The sequence below is a fragment of the Eptesicus fuscus genome, chromosome 23 (genome assembly GCF_027574615.1).
Source record: "Eptesicus fuscus isolate TK198812 chromosome 23, DD_ASM_mEF_20220401, whole genome shotgun sequence".
NCBI classification, from domain to species: domain Eukaryota; kingdom Metazoa; phylum Chordata; class Mammalia; order Chiroptera; family Vespertilionidae; genus Eptesicus; species Eptesicus fuscus.
The window spans coordinates 8,584,913-8,602,184 of record NC_072495.1 but is presented as its reverse complement, the minus strand read 5'-3'; the positions used below and the strand labels follow the sequence as shown (position 1 = coordinate 8,602,184).

The 17,272-nt window shown below is 60.6% G+C and overlaps 1 protein-coding gene across 1 annotated transcript in view; it reads left to right on the top strand.

The window, feature by feature from the left end:
• Window positions 1-16,763, top strand: part of DTX1 (deltex E3 ubiquitin ligase 1) — a 31,525-nt gene extending 14,762 nt beyond the window's left edge. The window contains exons 3-10 of the mRNA XM_054712787.1: window positions 1,278-1,959; window positions 12,967-13,028; window positions 13,379-13,540; window positions 13,830-13,891; window positions 14,344-14,502; window positions 14,593-14,754; window positions 14,851-14,940; window positions 15,513-16,763. Coding sequence (XP_054568762.1) covers window positions 1,278-1,959; window positions 12,967-13,028; window positions 13,379-13,540; window positions 13,830-13,891; window positions 14,344-14,502; window positions 14,593-14,754; window positions 14,851-14,940; window positions 15,513-15,737 — 1,604 coding nt within the window. The 3' untranslated portion in view covers window positions 15,738-16,763. The remainder of the gene's footprint in view (window positions 1-1,277; window positions 1,960-12,966; window positions 13,029-13,378; window positions 13,541-13,829; window positions 13,892-14,343; window positions 14,503-14,592; window positions 14,755-14,850; window positions 14,941-15,512) is intronic.
• Window positions 16,764-17,272: the final 509 nt, after the last annotated feature.

The following is a 17,272-nucleotide window of genomic DNA, read 5'->3' as shown; positions in this document are numbered from 1 at the left end:
GCTTTCGAGATGGGGAGGAACCACTGAAACCTCGGGGGGCCTAAGGGACTTGCCCACAGCGGAGGAGCAGGCAGGTTTGCCATTGTCCGCGGGCGTGCCAGATGAGCGCAGCCAGAGTGTTTCCACGCTGGCCCCAGGCCAGGGCAGGCCAAAGGCTCTGAGAAGTCCTGCAGCCTGGGCGTTGGGTTATGTCTCCTTAACCCAGTGTCCCATGGAGCCGTGCTCTCGGGGGGCACCTGGAGCTCTGGGAGCCCGGGAGCAGGGGTTGGGAGCGAAGCCTCAGTGCCCTCGTCTTTGAAATAGGGGCATTGGGTCTCCGCCTGGCTGGGTGACCGTGTGTTTTTTACGTTTCTTTTCGAATGAGCACTCAGCATGGAGTCCCCCAAAGAGCCGACGTCAGCGAATGTTTGTTAAAGGAAGGCGCAAACGAACGAACAGATGAAGGAAAAAAACACATAAGTGGACCCAGGAATGGGCCAGGGCAGGGATAGGCAGAAAGGCAGGAGGGAAGTGAGAAGAAGGGGCCCATGTCTGAGCTAATGAATCCACTCTTGAGCCCCGACTGTGTGTAGGTGCTGGGGTTACAGCCGCGACTAAAACAAAGTCCCTGCATTGTGGCGGGGATATTCCGGCCAGAGGAGGCAGAAAGCAAGACGAGGAGGTAAAATAGAAAGTATCCCAGACGGAGAGAAGGGAGGACGAAGGAGAGAGGGGAAGGGAAATGTGGACCGGGGCGCACATTTACAATAGGATGGTCGTGAAGGAAGGAATGGCCGTGCATGGATAATGGAGTGAGGGCATGGTGGCCGACCGCGGGCATGGGTGAGGGGACCAGTGGAGGATTGTTGAATGAGTGAACCGAGGAATATATGAATGTGTGGACGAGGGCAGGAAGCAATGACTGCGCCAAGGAAAGAATGGTGGGATGAATGAGTGAACTAATGAGGGTCTGCATGCCACCCACGTGTCTGCATGGATCTCTGCCCCCGCGAGTGCTGACTCTGCTTGACCTTGCCTGGGGAGCCCCTCCCCACCCCCACCCCCACCCCAGGGCCGTGATGTAGTTCGGTGCCTGGCTGGCCCCTGGGAGGGGGAGGGAGCCTGCCCGTCCTGCCCTCGCCCTGCCTTGCTGACGTGCATCGCGTGCTGCCCTGACACCACCTTTGTGGACCCTCATCCCCGCCCTGCACGGCTCGCACCCACCCCGTCTGTGCTGCCCCTCCTGCCCCTCCGCGCGCCCTCAGCCTCGGCCCTGACTCCTCCCCTTGTGAGCGCAGGCACCATGCGGCCCGTGCGGCGCAACTTCTACGACCCGTCGTCGGCGCCGGGCAAGGGCATCGTGTGGGAGTGGGAGAACGACGGCGGCGCCTGGACGGCCTACGACATGGACATCTGCATCACCATCCAGAACGCCTACGAGAAGCAGCACCCCTGGCTCGACCTCTCGTCGCTCGGCTTCTGCTACCTCATCTACTTCAACAGCATGTCGCAGATGAACCGCCAGACGCGCAGGCGCCGCCGGCTGCGCCGCCGCCTGGACCTCGCCTACCCGCTCACCGTGGGCTCCATCCCCAAGTCGCAGTCGTGGCCCGTGGGCGCCAGCTCCGGCCAGCCCTGCTCCTGCCAGCAGTGCCTGCTGGTCAACAGCACGCGCGCCGCCTCCAACGCCATCCTGGCCTCGCAGCGCCGCAAGGCGCCCCCCGCCGCGCTCCCGCCGCCCCCGCCGCCCCCCGGAGGACCCCCCGGCGCGCTCGCCGTGCGCCCCAGCGCCACCTTCGCCGGCCCCGCGCTCTGGGCCGCGCCCGCCACCAGCCCCACCGAACCTGCGCCGCCCTCCGGGGCGCCCCCGCGGAGCCCGAGCGCCCCCAGCGGCGCGCCCACCCCGGGCCAGAACAACCTCAACCGGCCCGGACCCCAGCGCGCCTCCGGCGTGAGCGCACGTGCCTCCATCCCGCCCGGGTAAGACGCCCCTGGCGCAGGCGTGGCTGCCCAGAGGGCTAGGAGCAGAGAATTACAATCGTAGTAATAAGCATAAGCAGTATTTAGCATCTATTAAGTATTCACTTTATGTCAGGCCTTAACTAAGCGCCATAAGGCGTTTCCACTCATTTATCTCCACGCACGAGGACCCTGTGCGGTAGGTACCGCTCACTCCCAATTACAGATGAAGACCCTGGAGGGGGAGGGTCTATAGTTCACAAGTGGCGGGACTGGAGCAACAATAATAAGGGTGTGCAGTCCATGTTTATTTGCTGAACTTGATCTGCATCGTCTCGACTGTTACTCCAGCTAACCCTGTCACGCCCACATGACAGATGGAGAGGCTGAGGCCGGGAGAGGTGTGGTACCTGCTGCGAGTCACCCAGGGGGAGAGCAGGGGTGGAAACTCAGGCCTGTAGGGTCCAGAGTCTGTGTTGTGTTGACTTTGAATTATTAGATGATTTCCGCCCCCAGCCCCGTCCATGCCCATCTCACGGGAAGGCTCAAGCGAGCACGGGCCACTTATCCAAAATAGTCCCCCAGAGGCCACACCTGAATTACCACCGTCACTTTGGCCTGATACTGTGGTTTGCAAACTGGGTTCCAGGGACCCCTGGGGTGACCAGAGATAGTGGCAGGAGAGGGTGATGGATAAGGAGATGTCACACGCAGGAACCCGCCTCTGCTCTTGTTTTAACCAAAATGGCCCTTTTTGGGAATCTTTTACGAACTGGCAGGATGTCCCAGTGGATTTCATCGAGGCAGGGAACCCAGGTCAGACCGAGATTGGAAATTCCTGCGTTAAGGCATCCAAGCCCAGGCTGGGGACCCAGTGAGCCTGCCCGCTGCTCGCCCAGACTGGTTTCAGCAGGAACAGGCCCTGAGGGAGTGGGAATGAGAGCCAGGAGCCACGACCTTGACCTTGGGACAGCCCAGAGGGGAAAAGACCAGGTGGCGTTTGGATCATGATGCCCAAGAGGAGGGGCGGGCACCAGAAGCCAGCGCTGCTTGTTTCACTATGGCACGGCCCAGGGGATTGACCGTGACGACCTGAGAGCAGCAAAGGTCATATCTGGATACAATCTTTGAGGTCACCTCCTCCAGACCTCCCCTTTCACCAAGGGAAACTGAGGCCTTGAGAAGGGAAGGGACCCCGAAGTGAGGTGGCTTCTGTCCTCTTGAGAGCCTGCTTAGGTTCAAATCCCCTCTTGGCCACTTCTGAGCCGTGAGATCTGGGCCTAGTCCCTCCCCTTCATCCAGCCTCAGTTTCACCATCTGTGAAATGGGAGCAGGACTCCCCATCGTGTTGGAGAGGCTGTGTACCTGAACATGGTGTCTGCACCCCGCAGCCGTCCAGCAGTGACAGGGGGACTGTTTTTGTTATCCGGGAGGAGGGTTGGTGTGGGGGACGGGGGCCGTAACTTTCCATGGGAAGATCGCAGCTGCCACCTGCCTGCCTCACCCTTCCCTTCCCCGCCAGGCCCCTCCTCTCGGGCAGGCCCAGAGCCAACAGACCGGAGACCTCAGGAGGCCCGGGAGCTGGAGTGTTCATTGTGGCTCCGGCTCCCTGATGAAGAGGAAGGGTTGGGGGGGCCCCAGAACGACAAGAAGAGCGGACGACCAACTGGGGTGGGGGTGGGAGGGGGCAGAACCAGGGAAGGTCCAGGGACCTCGGCAGCAAGAACGGGGAGCCTTCTCTTTGGGGCTGCATTGTGTCCGCACTGGTGGGTCATGGGATTGGAATGGAGTGGGACGGAATAGGGTGGAGCAGCAAGCACGGCTCTGTGTGTGCATAGCCATAGTGAGAACTGCTCCGTGAGCCTTCCGCATCGTTTCTGCTTGTGTTCCATGGGTTGCCCGGTGAAGTGAATTTCTCAGTCACTGAGACACTGGTGAAGGCCGCTGTTTTAGAGCAGGCTGGGGATTAATCGGCTTTTATTGCGCAACATTAATCCTTCACGTGTGGACTGTGGGCGCAGGTTCGCAGAGCACACCAGACAAACAGGGTCCAGACTGGTGGGGAGACAGACAGAGAGCAGGTAAACGCGGAAATGAACACAATCCCTGGAGGGGGGGGGCGCGCTGGGAAGGGAGGGGGCGGGGCAGTGCGGCTGAGAGGGGATGGGCGGTCAGGGCAGACCCCTCTGAGGAGGCAGCCAGATCGGAGAAAGGCTGTTCCCGGCAGAGGGAACAGCATGCACGACGTCAGAGGCACTAGAAGGACGTGGCTCGCTCGCTCAGGGAAGGGCTTGATGTGAGAGGGGGGCGGGGTGTGAGAAGGGGAAGGCCCCAGGCAGGGGCGCTGTGAGTGCAGAGGGTGGCGGTTGGGCTGCAGCCAGCAGGTCCGGGCACCCCACGGGGGTAGAGGTTCCTGCTGGGACCTTAGGAGCTGAGATGTTTCCCAGGTGGAACCACAGAGCCAGGGTGGGTCATTGGGGAGCCATAGAGTGTGCTGGAGCTCACCGGGGCTGTGAGGAGAGAAGGATGGCTCCTGAGGGCGCTGATCATTACACATGTCCCCTGGGACATACCAGAACTCCGTTCTCCTCAGCCACGTGCCCCTACCCCGCCTATATCCTTCCGTCCTCCTCCTCCTCCTCCTCCTCCTGGGAGCTGTTTGTGACCCTCAGAGACCGGACAAAGGCTCCCTCACCCCTCCCTAGCCTCGCAGAGCCGACGCAGTCTCCCCTCCCCGCCTCTGGCCTACCCTCCCCAGCCAGACAAGCCACGTGGAGATCCCCCAACCCTCATCTCCAAGGAACGCCAGTTAAAAATACCCCTGGCTCAGAGTGAGGGGTGGGCGCAGGACCCGTGAAGTCTGCTGCCGTGAGGGGAGGGGGAGGCAGGCGGGGGGGGGGGGGGGGGCAGACCCTGGTCCCTCCCACCTGCAGCGTCCTGTTGCCAAGGCAGTGGAGGCCCAGGTGCGGCCAAATGAGGGGATAGGGATGGGGTCTCTGAGGAGCCAGGCAACCAGGCCTCCCACCCCCACCCTGGTCCCCAGCACCCCACCCCCACCCCCAGTCCTCACAGCCCCGCCCACGGTCTCACCTCTGTGTCCTGGTGTCCACATGTCCTTCTCTAAGGACACAGTCATGTTGCTCAGGGCCCGCCCGAGTGACCTCATCTCACTCACTTCTGCAAGGGCCCTGCCCCCACAGTGTCTAGGGCCTGGGGTCAGAGTTCAACGAGAGAGGCCTGGACGCCATGCACCCGGGGGCATTCTCTGTGACTCCGCAGCTGAGTCTTGGTCTCTCAACCTGTGTCTCCCTGGCTCTGTCTGCCTGTCTGTGTCTGTTGCTCCTTCTCTCCCGCCTTTTTCTTCTCAGCTCCTTCTCCCTTCCCCTGCTCCCTGCTCTCCACCCTCCCTCTCTCCCACGCGGGACTCACACAGACCCAGAGTCCGGTCCTACCCCGTCCTTTCCCAGCTGGGCGACCCTGTGCGCCCAGCGTTCCCTCCCTGGCCTCCCGGCCCCGCTCTGCCAAACAGCTAACACCACGCCGCTCGCACGGGAACCTAAAACGCGGCTGACCAGCATGGAAGGGAGTGGACTCTTCAGAGCGCTCTGAGTCCATCCTCATCCCACCCTCACCTCAGCCCTGGGTGGGCCACAGCCTGGGGGCCCAGAGACGGCCACGGCCTTGCCCCAGGCCACACAGCCAGTGGGGGCCGTGCCTCCAGGGCCGGGGTTTTTTCCACTCGCCCCTGCGCGGGGGCGGGGAGCCAGCTGGCGGCCGGGCCGGGGGACAGACAGCAGGGGTGGGGAAGATCCGCCCGGTCTCCCGAGAGGGCAGCGTCCAGCGCTTTGGAACACAGCTGTGGGCAGACTCAGAGTTTCCACCCCGAGGTGGAGGGAGGGAGGGAGGGAGAGGGGGGCAGCTGCGGGCCTGTTTTGCTGTACTGCGCACTCACATGTCGCATGTCGGCCCAGCCTCCTGCTGTGGCTGCGGCATGCGATCGCCTCTCTTGGTCCCCACTTGGCGGGAGGCAGGTCCTATGACCATTTCGCACGCGAGGAAATGGAGGCTCCCAAGGCCCCGGCGCCTGCTCGAGGTCACACAACCAGGACTCTGACTCAGAGTCCCCCCTCAGGATACTGGGGTGTCCCACCCTCCTGCCTGCCCTCTCCACATTTCGAGCCATGGTCCCAAAGACACCCCCCAGCCCCCGCCACAGCCCCGATTCCACAGGGTGTGAGGGGCCCCGGAGCAGAGGCCGGGTTTGGGCCCTGCTCCAACATCTCCTCTCCCTGTGCGCCCGGCGGAGCCCAGGGGTGGGGCACCTGTGGGGTGGGGCAGACAACCCCGTCCGTGTCCAGCTTGAGGCCAAATGTCAAAGCGGCGGCCTTTGGAAGTCTGCGCCACTGACATCCCCTCGGTGGCAGCGGGAGAGGGTGCGTCTCGCTCCCCCCTGAGGCGGGCACATGGCCATCCTCCTCGGTGCCCGGGCGATGCCGTTGGCCTTTTCAACCTCTGGTTCTTCCTGTTTGCTGGGCGCCCGCGGTTCCTGCTTTTTTTAATCGTTTGTTTCTTCCCCTTGCCCTTCTCTTTGGGCTGTTGGCTGCTTCGTGATCGGCCCGCCCGCACTCCTTCTGCGTTAAGGGCGCTGACCCTGTACCTGTCATCTCTCCCCCAGTTTGCTGTTTCTTGTTACCTTCCTTCTGCCTTGCGTTCGTCTGTTCCCTAATTAATGAATCCACACACATCAAGCAACTGCTGTGTGGCAGGTGCTAGTCGGGACCCTGGAAACACATGGATGAACAAAACAGACCACCCCCACCTCCTGGAGCTCACATTCAATACGCAAACCATAAACATAAATTCTAGAATATGGTAGAGTCGTAACTGCTACAGAGTAAAAAAGGAAAATTTGTAAAGGGGTGTAGGGAGTGGTGAGAGGGGTGTCATTTTAAGCAAAGAGGCCAGAAAAGGCCTCCCTGAGAAGGTAACGTTTGAGCAAAGATTGACGGAGGCTGAGAAGTAGTCCACTCACAGAACTGGGGTGAGCGTTCCAGACAGAGGGAGCAGCTTGTGCAAAGGCCCTGAGGCAGCGGCAGCAGCTGGTATGTTGGAGGAGGCCAGTGCGGCTGATGAGGCTGCAGGGGGTGAGCAGGGGGAGAGGAGGTCAGACATGAAATGGGGCCAGTTCTCCGGGGCCCCGAGGGCTGCGTCGGGGACTTGGGCTTTGACTTGTGCGTGAGGTGGGAGCCCGCAGAGTTGTGAGCCGGGGAGAGACGGGTGTGACTTTGTTGTAACGGGGTCACTGGAGATTGAGAACAGCCTGCAGGTGGGCTGAGCAGGAGGCGGGAGCGGTGGGGAGGTGGGCTTTGATGTGGTGGTTATGCTTGAGTGTTTTCCTCCTCCTCCTCCTTTTTTTTTTTTTTCACTCCTAGCAGTGATTTTACGTTTTCACTTAAAAGAGTCCACATTCTGTTTCTGCAGTTCTTTAATAGGTGTCACATCTAAATGCTTGAAAAAAAAAAAAAAAAAAGAACTGAAAAGCGCAACATGAGGAGTCTCGCCCTCAGTGTGTCCCCACCTGGCCTCCCGCCTGCCCACCCTCCCCCTTCCTGGCCTCACGGGTGTGCAGGGGCTGTAACTCCACGGCTGCTGTTTCCCCGCCGCCTCAGCCTCATCACAAGGTCAAACCAGACACCCCCACCCCACCCCGCAGACCTGAAGCACTTCCTGCCCCGCTCCCTGGGAGGCCAAACCACACACTCCTGCCTGCACAGGGCGCCCCAGGCCGTGGGAACCAGCCCAGTTCGCCTCTCCCCTCCCCTCCCCTCCCCTCCCGGCTGGGCTCCCCCCCACAGAGCGCTGCACTGGGCAGGCAGGGAGACCAAGGAGGTGGGGGAGAGTGACCCTGATCCCCAGGCCTCTGGGTAAATCTGACCCCCAAGTGGCAACCGCCCCTCAAAATGTCTCCCCAGGGGACTTTTGCCCCTTTCATCCCTAAGAGTGGATGGGTGTGCAGGGGGGAGAGGCCCTGTTTGACAGTGGGGAAACTGAGGCCCATGGAAGCTCTGGGCTTGTCCAAGCAGACAGTTGCCGGGGTGAGGAAAGGGGAAGTGAGCAGGCCTCCAGGCAGCAGCCAGGCGGCTGGCACGTTTTGCTGGGTCCGTGGGGCACCCCGTCTTCCCAGCGCTGGCCGGGATGTCCTCAGGCTTCTGGCTTCTGCAGAGGGGTGGGCGGGACCCGGTTGGGTGGGACCTGGTGGGGCCCAGGACTATGGAGGGCAGGGGTTCGGGTGCAGGTAGATTGGGCACTGGAAGGGGACAGGGGACAGGAGCAGGCCCAGGGAGCATGGAAACCCTATGGCATGGCACTCTCACTTCTGCCTCCTCCTCACCCTCTTGGACCCAAATGCCTGAGGCCTGGGCTCCCCTAGGCCTCCCAAGGGGCTCCTGACGCCCTTTGGGGGGCCTGGAAACCATCATCAGGGAACAATGACATCGTTGGCAGGACGTCCAGGGGCAGGGAGACCAGGTGCAGGTAGAGGGGTGGAAACTCAGCTGCCCTCAGGGAGTGTCAGTGTAGCTTCCTGCTGCCCCGGGGCCCCGACCTGCCCTGATGCCTGGGCCAGAGCGGGGTTCCCGAGCAGACAGAGGGACCGACCCACTGTGCAGCCTGCTCAGAGCTGAGCCAGCTCCAGGGCCCAGGGCACAGGCTTCAGCCCACCAGGAGGGCACAGAGGTCTCAGAAGGCTGGCGCCTATCCAGATGGCCCCACAGATCAGCCTGGTGGGATCACCCTGCCCACTGACTCACAACTCCAGGACCCAGAGCCAGCTGGGTGACCCTAGTGAAGTCGCTTCCCCTCTCTGGGCCTCAGTCCCCCATCTGCAAAAATAAACGACGAACAGATTCCATCCTGAGCCATCTCTGCCCACATGGCAGCGACTCCCCGGAGCACGGTGTTGAGGAGGATTCTGCAGTTGCGTTTCTGGCTCGTGGGAAGGGGTGCTGGGATTGATTGGTGATGCCTGTCATGGGTGTAGTACTACACCTGTCATATATTTGCCATCCCTGCTCCAGTCTTGTGTTGGGTGGGGGTTGTGTTTGGCATTGGAGCCACTGTTTCTAAAGATACTGGACCGCCCTCTGAAGAGACCACAGAGCTAGTAGAGCGCTTCCCTATTGGGCTCAGCTTCCCCATTGAGTACGTACTGGGAACCCATGTGAGCGAGTTTCATCCTCAATCCGGGGTCACAGGGCCGGGTCAGAGACGCTTCCAGAAGCTCACAATCTGGGGGAAGAGGCAGGGGAGGAACCACACAAGTAGAAAGCAAGCGCGAAAATGTCTGAGTCCTCAAGAGAAGAGAAGCACAGTCCCTGGGGAACGGAAAGGAGGCGTGGCTATGAATTCGCGTGATGGGGGTCCGAAGTGTCCTCCCGAGGACAGTCACCTTTGACCCTGTCTTCAGGGGGCAGCTGTGACCTGTCTGGGCTCCCCAAACCCTTGCCGTGGAACCCCTGCCTCGGATTGGATGGGGAGCATTTCCGGGAATTTTTCCGAGAATGTTCGCTTGGGCTGTTCCCACAGCTGCCCTCACTGAATGTGGCCACTTAGAATGCACGTTGGCCGAGACCCTCCAGGACCAGCAGCTGCAGGGGCTGTTTCCCTGGGACTCCTGCTCAAGGCTCACTCAGATGTGTAAACAGGTTCATGTGGACCATGTCCCTGAGCATGTGCACAGGAGTCTTCTTGGAACCTCCCCCCCCAAAATCCGGGCTGCCTTCCTTCACTCACGAAATAAGTGTTTACTGAACATCTACTATGTGCTAGACCAGAGGTTCTCACCCTTTCTAATGCCGCGGCCCTTTAATACAGTTCCTCATGTTGTGGTGACCCCCAGCCATAAAATTATTTTCGTTGCTACTTCATCACTGTAATTTTGCTACTGTTATGAATCGTAATGTAAATACCTGTGTTTTCCGATGGTCTTAGGCGACCCTGCTAGCAGTTCTCAACCTGTGGGTCACGACACACAGATATTTACATTACGATTCATAACAGTAGCAAAATTACAGTTATGAAGTAGCAATGAAGATAATTTTATGGTTGGGGGTCACCACAACATGAGGAACTGTATTAAAGGGTCGCGGCATTAGGAAGGGTGAGAACCACTAGACAGTGGATGGTCAGGAGGGGCTCTCTGATGAGGTGGGGTTGCAACAGAGACAGGAGTGAGCCCTTCAGCATCGGGGGGGCAAGCCTTTTGGGCAGAGGCCTTGAGAGGGGACCGTGCTCGGCAGGTTAGAGCAGCAGCAGGGGCGTCTAGAGTAGAGATGGAGGGAGTAGGAGGTGAGGTCACAGAGGCAGGGGGGCCTGGTCATGCCACAGAGTTTATGACCTCAGGTCACCGTCAGTGCTGTGACCAAAAATGTAAGTTAAGGGCAAGGACAGAGGTGCCTCGGGATAAGGTGGTAGGGAAGGCCTCCGGTAAGAAGCCGTTAATTAGGACAACCGGCCAGAGTGGCTCAGTTGCTTGAGCATCATCCCACAAACCGAAAAGTCACTGGTTGGATTCCTGGTCAGGGCACATACCTAGGTTGGGGGCTCCATCCCCAGTAGGGGGAGTGCAGGAGGCAGCCGAATGATGCTTCTCTCTCTCTCTCTCTCTCTCTCTCTCTCTCTCTCTCTCCTTTTCTCTCTCTCTCTCTAAAATCAACAAGAACTTTTTCTTTTTAATTAAAAGAAGACATTGGGGCAGAAGCCTGTGTTAAGTGAGGAAGCAAGACATGTGGATACCTGGGAAGAGCATCCTGGGAGAGGGATCAGCAAGTGCAAAGGCCCTGGGGTGGGGATGTGCCTGGCATGTTTGAGGAGCAGCAGGGAGACCAGGGACGCGGGGGTGGAGGGACAGGGGGTGAGCACGGGGGAAGTGGCGTTCCAGGGGTCAGTACTAGCTATACCGTGCAGGGTAACAAAGCCGCATTTACTCTGAGCAAGGTAGGAGCCACCAGGGAATGGGGGCAGAGGACAGACAGGATCTGATGGGGGTGGGGAACGAGCAGGAAGACCAGCGGGACCCACTTCTCCCCTGGGGGGGGGGGGGGGCGCAGGCCTGGCTTCTGGTCAGAGCAGATTTCAAGGGGATTTAAAGGTTCCTGTGACCCTTCGCCAGGCTGGGCCCCCAAAGGGCGGGGCAGAGAGTGGAGGGTGGCCCCGCTTCCGGAGGCCTGCGGGCAGCGGCCCCCTGTCCAGGGCAGGAGGATGTTCTCACTGACTTGGAGGAAGCGGCACATCCCACATCAAAAGGGGGCCCAGGTGGCTCCCACGCTCGGGCGTCGTGGGAACCCTGCTCCCCTGGGTTCTCGCAGGGAGCCTGCAGATGGAGAGGGGCTGGGGCCGCTTTGGGACTGTCCCCCAGCTCCCTGATAGGTAAATAAAAACCAGCCCCGCCGTCACCCCCAACTCACCTCCCTCTTCCCAGGAGCACGGCTCACTTTGGTAGCCCAGGGCTCTGTGGCTTTTCAGGGGCGCCAGAAATTGTAAGAAAGCCGAGACCTAAAACCTTCCCAGGCCAAAGGCTCAGCAGGACCAGGGCCAGGAGCTGCACCCACGTCTGCCAAGCATGCTGTTTGCTTGAAGCCAGCTCCCTGGTGCCCGCTGTGCCTGCCAGGGGCCGGGGACAAGGCGGCATTGGGCAGGCTCCGTCCTTAGCGAGCAGGCTGTGGGGCTGGAGCAGCTTCTTCCCCCGCTGTCCCTGCCCCCTCCCTCCCTGCACCCCTTCCTGGCACAGCCCCCAGGCCCTCGGGCTGCCCCTGGCTTTCAGAACACACTTCTTTATCAAAAGGCACCCATCCAGGGACCATGCCCATCCACAGCTGAGCACTGAGGTCATGAAGACACAGGCAGACACACTGTGCAGGTCACAGCAGGCTCTCTCTCACCCGGCTCTTATAGGTGAGGTATCATCATCCCCATTTTACAGACAAGGAAACTGAGGGTCACAGAGGTTAAGTGACTTGCCCCAGCTTGTCACTGCAATACATTCATGGTTTCCTCTCCACCATGGAGAGAAGTCACACCATGATTTAGGGGGCGGAGGTGCAGGGAGGTGAAACTACTCATTGAGATGACACAGGGACCGTGACAATGGGGGCAGTGATGGTGACTGCTGTTAGAGTCTTTCTTAGGTACCGGGGATGGTGCTCGGCCGCTGACGTGTAGAATTTCATTGACTCTTCACAGCAAACAGAAGGAAGGTGCCGCGTTATCCCGTGTTACACAGGAAACAGGCTTATGAGGGGGAGGAGGATGCTCTGGGGGTCACCCAGCTGGTCAGTGGTTGACCTGAGATATGAGAGCAGCTCCGGGTGATTTCCCAAAGTCGGAGCTCTCTGCGGGGAGGGCGAAGAGGATGAGCAGACGGCATTTTCCTAGGGTCTCTTCATGTGAAGAGAGGACGATGCCTGAGTCTCAGGCCCCGACGGCAGTAGATACTGCAGAGATGCAAAAAAATGTCCGTTATCACATGTCTTTGGAAAACCTGGGTGTACCGTCGCTCGCCATACTTCCTTATGCAGGACTTATCAGAGCCTTTAACATGCTCATATACGTTGTGAATTTTCCAAGAGGGAGACTTTGAAGTGTTGGCTAACTTACTGGATCCCTGAATCCTTCTTTCCCAAAGCCTCTGATGGGGATCAGGCCTCATACAGCAAACTGTGAGAGGGGCGGGAATGACTAAGTCACTGATGGCTGGGTTTCAGGCACAGTGGCCAGTGAGAGGGAGCCGTTGGAGCCCAGATGCTCTGACCAGGGAGGAGGCCGGCTGAAGAATGGGGGAGAGTCAGTACCAAGTCTAGGGGTTCGTTTCATTATAACCGGGTGAGGCCCTGGCCACACCCACCTTACCACAGAAGGATGTCGGAGTAGGAATGCAGTTCCCTGGGGATCGTTCTGGATCACTGGGACAGGCACAAGGCTGTCACCTATGCCCAGGTATGGGGACTGCAGCCTCTTCTCTCCTCTCCTCAGGGTCCCCGCGCTCCCGGTGAAGAACCTGAATGGGACCGGCCCAGTCCACCCGGCCCTGGCAGGTGAGATCCAGCCCACGAGGAAGGGGGGAAGCCGGCCCACCTGTTGGCTTCATGATTCCATCCCTTAATGAGCTCGTGGGCGGGGCCCAGAGGACACACCCTCTCTCTGGGTGGGCGGGGCCCGCAGAAGGCATTCTTCTTGGCTTCAACCTGGGGTGGGGTTGAGGGGGGAGGCCCAGGGCACACCCCACTCATCCACCTGAGAACCCCAAGATCCCTGGATGCAAGCAGGTAGGCGGAGTCTGAGAGAGAGGCCCCAGGCGTACACCCAATAACAGAAGGGTGGGAAGCGCGGGGTGGGCGGGGCCTGGAGGGCGCCCCGCCCCTGACTGCGCAGGCCACGCCCCCAGGGATGACCGGGATCCTGCTTTGCGCCGCCGGGCTGCCCGTGTGCCTGACCCGGGCACCCAAACCTATCCTGCACCCGCCCCCGGTGAGCAAGAGCGACGTCAAGCCCGTGCCCGGTGTGCCTGGGGTGTGCCGCAAGACCAAGAAGAAGCACCTCAAGAAAAGTACGCCTTCCGTGCCCCCCCTACCCCTGAACTGAACCCCACTAACCCTGCACCACGATCCCTCTGACGGCCAGCTCCAGTCTGCTCTGGGACTCACCTCCATGTCCTGATCTCAATTCCCGTTGCCCCCACCCCTTCTGCTCGAACTCCAATTGCATCCCACCTGCAGCAACCCCTGACCTTTCACCTCTGCCAACCCCATCTCTCCAACCCCTGACTCCATCCGAGCTGCCTTGGCCTGGGTGTAGACTCCGGGCGCCCTCGAGCCCACCCCCTTGTGTCCTTGCAGGTAAGAACCCTGAGGATGTGGTTCGAAGGTACATGCAGAAGGTGAAGAACCCACCTGATGAGGTGAGTGCCAGCGGCCGCGGACCTGGGCTGAGGGCGGCCTTCCCTGCAGAGAAGAGAGCCCTCCTCTCCCCTCCCCTCCTCTCCTCTCCCTTCTCCTCCTCTCCCCTCCTCTCCCCTCTCCCATACGAATTCCTCCTGGTTCTGTTACAGTCCCTCCTCCCAGTTTGTGGGTTTGCCCTTTCACTTTCTCAACAATGTCTTTTGATAAACAGAAAGCTGAGTGTCACAGAATCACAGGTGTCAATCTTTTGGTGATTGACAGTGTTTGTATCTTATTTTCACCATGGTTTTTAGGTTTTGCTGCTGATAGTCCTTAATCCCTAGGGGGGCGGGGGGTGAGGGAGCCGCTTATCTGAATTTGGTAGATGGGCATCCTCTCCCTGTGATAGATGGGTGCCCGAGAAGGGGCGTCCTGCCCTGCCCAGCCCTCAGCCTGCCCTCTGTGCCCGCAGGACTGCACCATCTGCATGGAGCGGCTGGTCACGGCGTCCGGCTACGAGGGCGTGCTGCGGCGCAAGGGTGTGCGGCCCGAGCTCGTGGGCCGCCTGGGCCGCTGCGGCCACATGTACCACCTGCTGTGCCTCGTGGCCATGTACTCCAATGGCAACAAGGTGGGCTGGGGGACCGTGCGTGGGGAGCTGGCGAGGGAGCCCAGGGCAGCCGGGGCCTCCGGGGACCTCACCCCGCCTCCCCCGCTGCAGGACGGCAGCCTGCAGTGCCCGACCTGCAAGGCCATCTACGGGGAGAAGACGGGCACTCAGCCCCCCGGGAAGATGGAGTTCCACCTCATCCCCCACTCGCTGCCTGGCTTCCCTGACACCCAGACCATCCGCATTGTCTACGACATCCCCACCGGCATCCAGGTGAGCCCCCTCGGGCCCTGACCCCAACTCCTTCCGCCCCTCCAGAGGCCCCCCACCCCTGTCTGTGGTTCCAGCCCCTGCTGCTCCTTCCCGCAGGGCCCTGAGCACCCCAACCCAGGCAAGAAGTTCACCGCAAGAGGCTTCCCGCGCCACTGCTACCTGCCCAACAACGAGAAGGGCCGGAAGGTGGGTGTCGTGAGGGGGCAGGGCTGTGGGCCAGGGCTGCCTCCCCCACCAGCAGGGACATGACCACCTACTGTGCGTCTAGCCCTGCCAGGCACTGCTGAGGTCAAAGTCTTGGCTCCATGTTACAGATGAAGAAACAGCCTCAGAGAGGGCAAGTAACCTCCTCAAGGTCACACAGCTAGTAAGTGGTGGAGCCTGTACTTGAACCCACGCAGTCCGGGCTTTTCACCACCACACTATAGGTGTTGTCTGCTTCTACTTATTATTTTTCGAGAGAAGCCAGAAATTCTGATTTTTTTAAAATATTGCCAACAAAGTCACGTAGTGTGGGGTCCAAACCAAACTGCAGAGGGCCATCGCTTTGAGACCCTTCCTTCACCCCGGAAGAAACAGGCAGATAACTTGGAACAAGTCTGTCCTGGGAAGGAAACGGACAAGCCCAGCAGCCACAGGGCGCCCTGCTGGGCTCAGGAGGCCTCAGGGAGCCACAGCGTGGCAGGGAGGGGAGGCGGGGCTGGAGGGAGCCAGGGGCGGGGCTTGCCTCTGACCCCGCCCATCACCCGGCTCTCCAGGTGTTGCGACTGCTCATCACCGCCTGGGAGCGGAGGCTCATCTTCACCATCGGCACCTCCAACACCACGGGCGAGTCGGACACCGTGGTGTGGAACGAGATCCACCACAAGACCGAGTTCGGATCCAACCTCACGGGCCACGGCTACCCAGACGCCAGCTACCTAGACAACGTGCTGGCCGAGCTCACAGCCCAGGGCGTGTCCGAGGCCACGGCCAAAGCCTGAGGCCCCAGGCTGCCCACCTTCCCTCCTGCTTTGCCCCTGGCCCAGCACAGGCCGCCCTCCGCCAGCTGTGTCCTCCTCGTGGCCCAGGTTCAGGGCTGGGGAGGAGCCCGTGGAAGAAGCCGGACGCGTCCTGGAAATGGGGCTGGTGGCCACTGGGGATGATGGGGAGACGGCGGCCCAGCCAGCTCCGACCCGGAGCGGGCCGCAGGGAGAGCACCGGAAACCACAGCGACCTCCCTACCACAAGGACGGAGGCCCACCCCGCACACGGACACGTGTCCCGTCGAACACATGCACGCGCACCCACGTGCCTCTACTCGCCCCCGGTCCGGGGGGGAAGAGACAGAAGACCCCTGTGACCCTCCGTGCGGATCCCTTGTGTGTCTGTCACCTCCGTGCAAGCTCGTCTGCCAGCAGGAGGATTCAGGTCAAGCACTTAGGGACCTGCTGGGGCTCCTGGGGGACAAAGGGGCGCTTGGGGCGCTCGGCTGACCCCGTCTGTGTCTCCGTCTCCGCCCCCAGATTATTGCGCAGTTCTGCAAAGGCGCAGGCCAGAGAGAGGGGGCGCTAGAGGGACCTTACTTTGTGCTCGTGTCGCCTCATCCTCTGGGACCCTGACCTCCTTCCTCCTCCCCGCCCATCCCCAGGCCCCTGTCTGTCCCAGATGAAGGCACTCACTGTTCGCCTCTCCTCCCCACCCGCCCCATCCTCCCCACCGAATCGTTTCCAATGTCCAGCTCCGAAGGCTGGAGCTCCTGGCTTCAGGAGCGAGAGGAGGAGGCCTGGTTTGAGCCAGCAGGTCTGAGAAAGCAGACCGGAGAGCAGCGTCCGTTCCCCTTGCTTGGGAGTGGGCCGCGGGGTGGCTGATGGTCTCCACCAACCAGGCGCCTGTTGCCCAGGCAACTCACCAGCTCCGCCTCTGTGGATTGGCTGCCACGGTGGAAGTCAGCCAAGAATTAAAGGGACGCCAGTGATTGCTCTTTTGAAAACCTACCAGTCCCACTGTGGGTGGAGAAATAAACGGTCTTTCTCCTCCTCGCCCTGTCTTTTCCTGCCAAGGAAGGAGGGCGGGGGGGTAGCTCTGTTCCTGGGGACCTTCCAACCAATGACGACCCTAGGACCATTGCCCCTCTGGGCCTTGGGCAGCTGGCGAGGCAGGGTTCCCATAATTCTCTTGTCCTGGGGCAGAGGGTGTGATGGTGGCAGAGGCAGACCTACCCAAGAGGACAGAGGGTAAGGTTTGTTCTCGGGCAGGGGCACCAAGCAGCGCACACAGTGCTCCCTGGTACAATTACTAGGAAGGAGGGGCTTGGCTGGGAGCTCAGAGCCTCTGGGAAAATAGGGGAGAAAGCTGGGAGACGCCATGACCAGCTCCTTGGTACCTCAGAACCCCAGTCTCTGCCCTGGAGGAGGAGGGCCAGGTTCTGTCCACTGAGAGAAGAGCCGGGGACACATGCCAGGATCTGCAACAAGCTTCTGATGAGCGCTTGCAACAGCCAGGAATGCCCAGGAGGCTGTGGTGGGTGCTGCGGCTC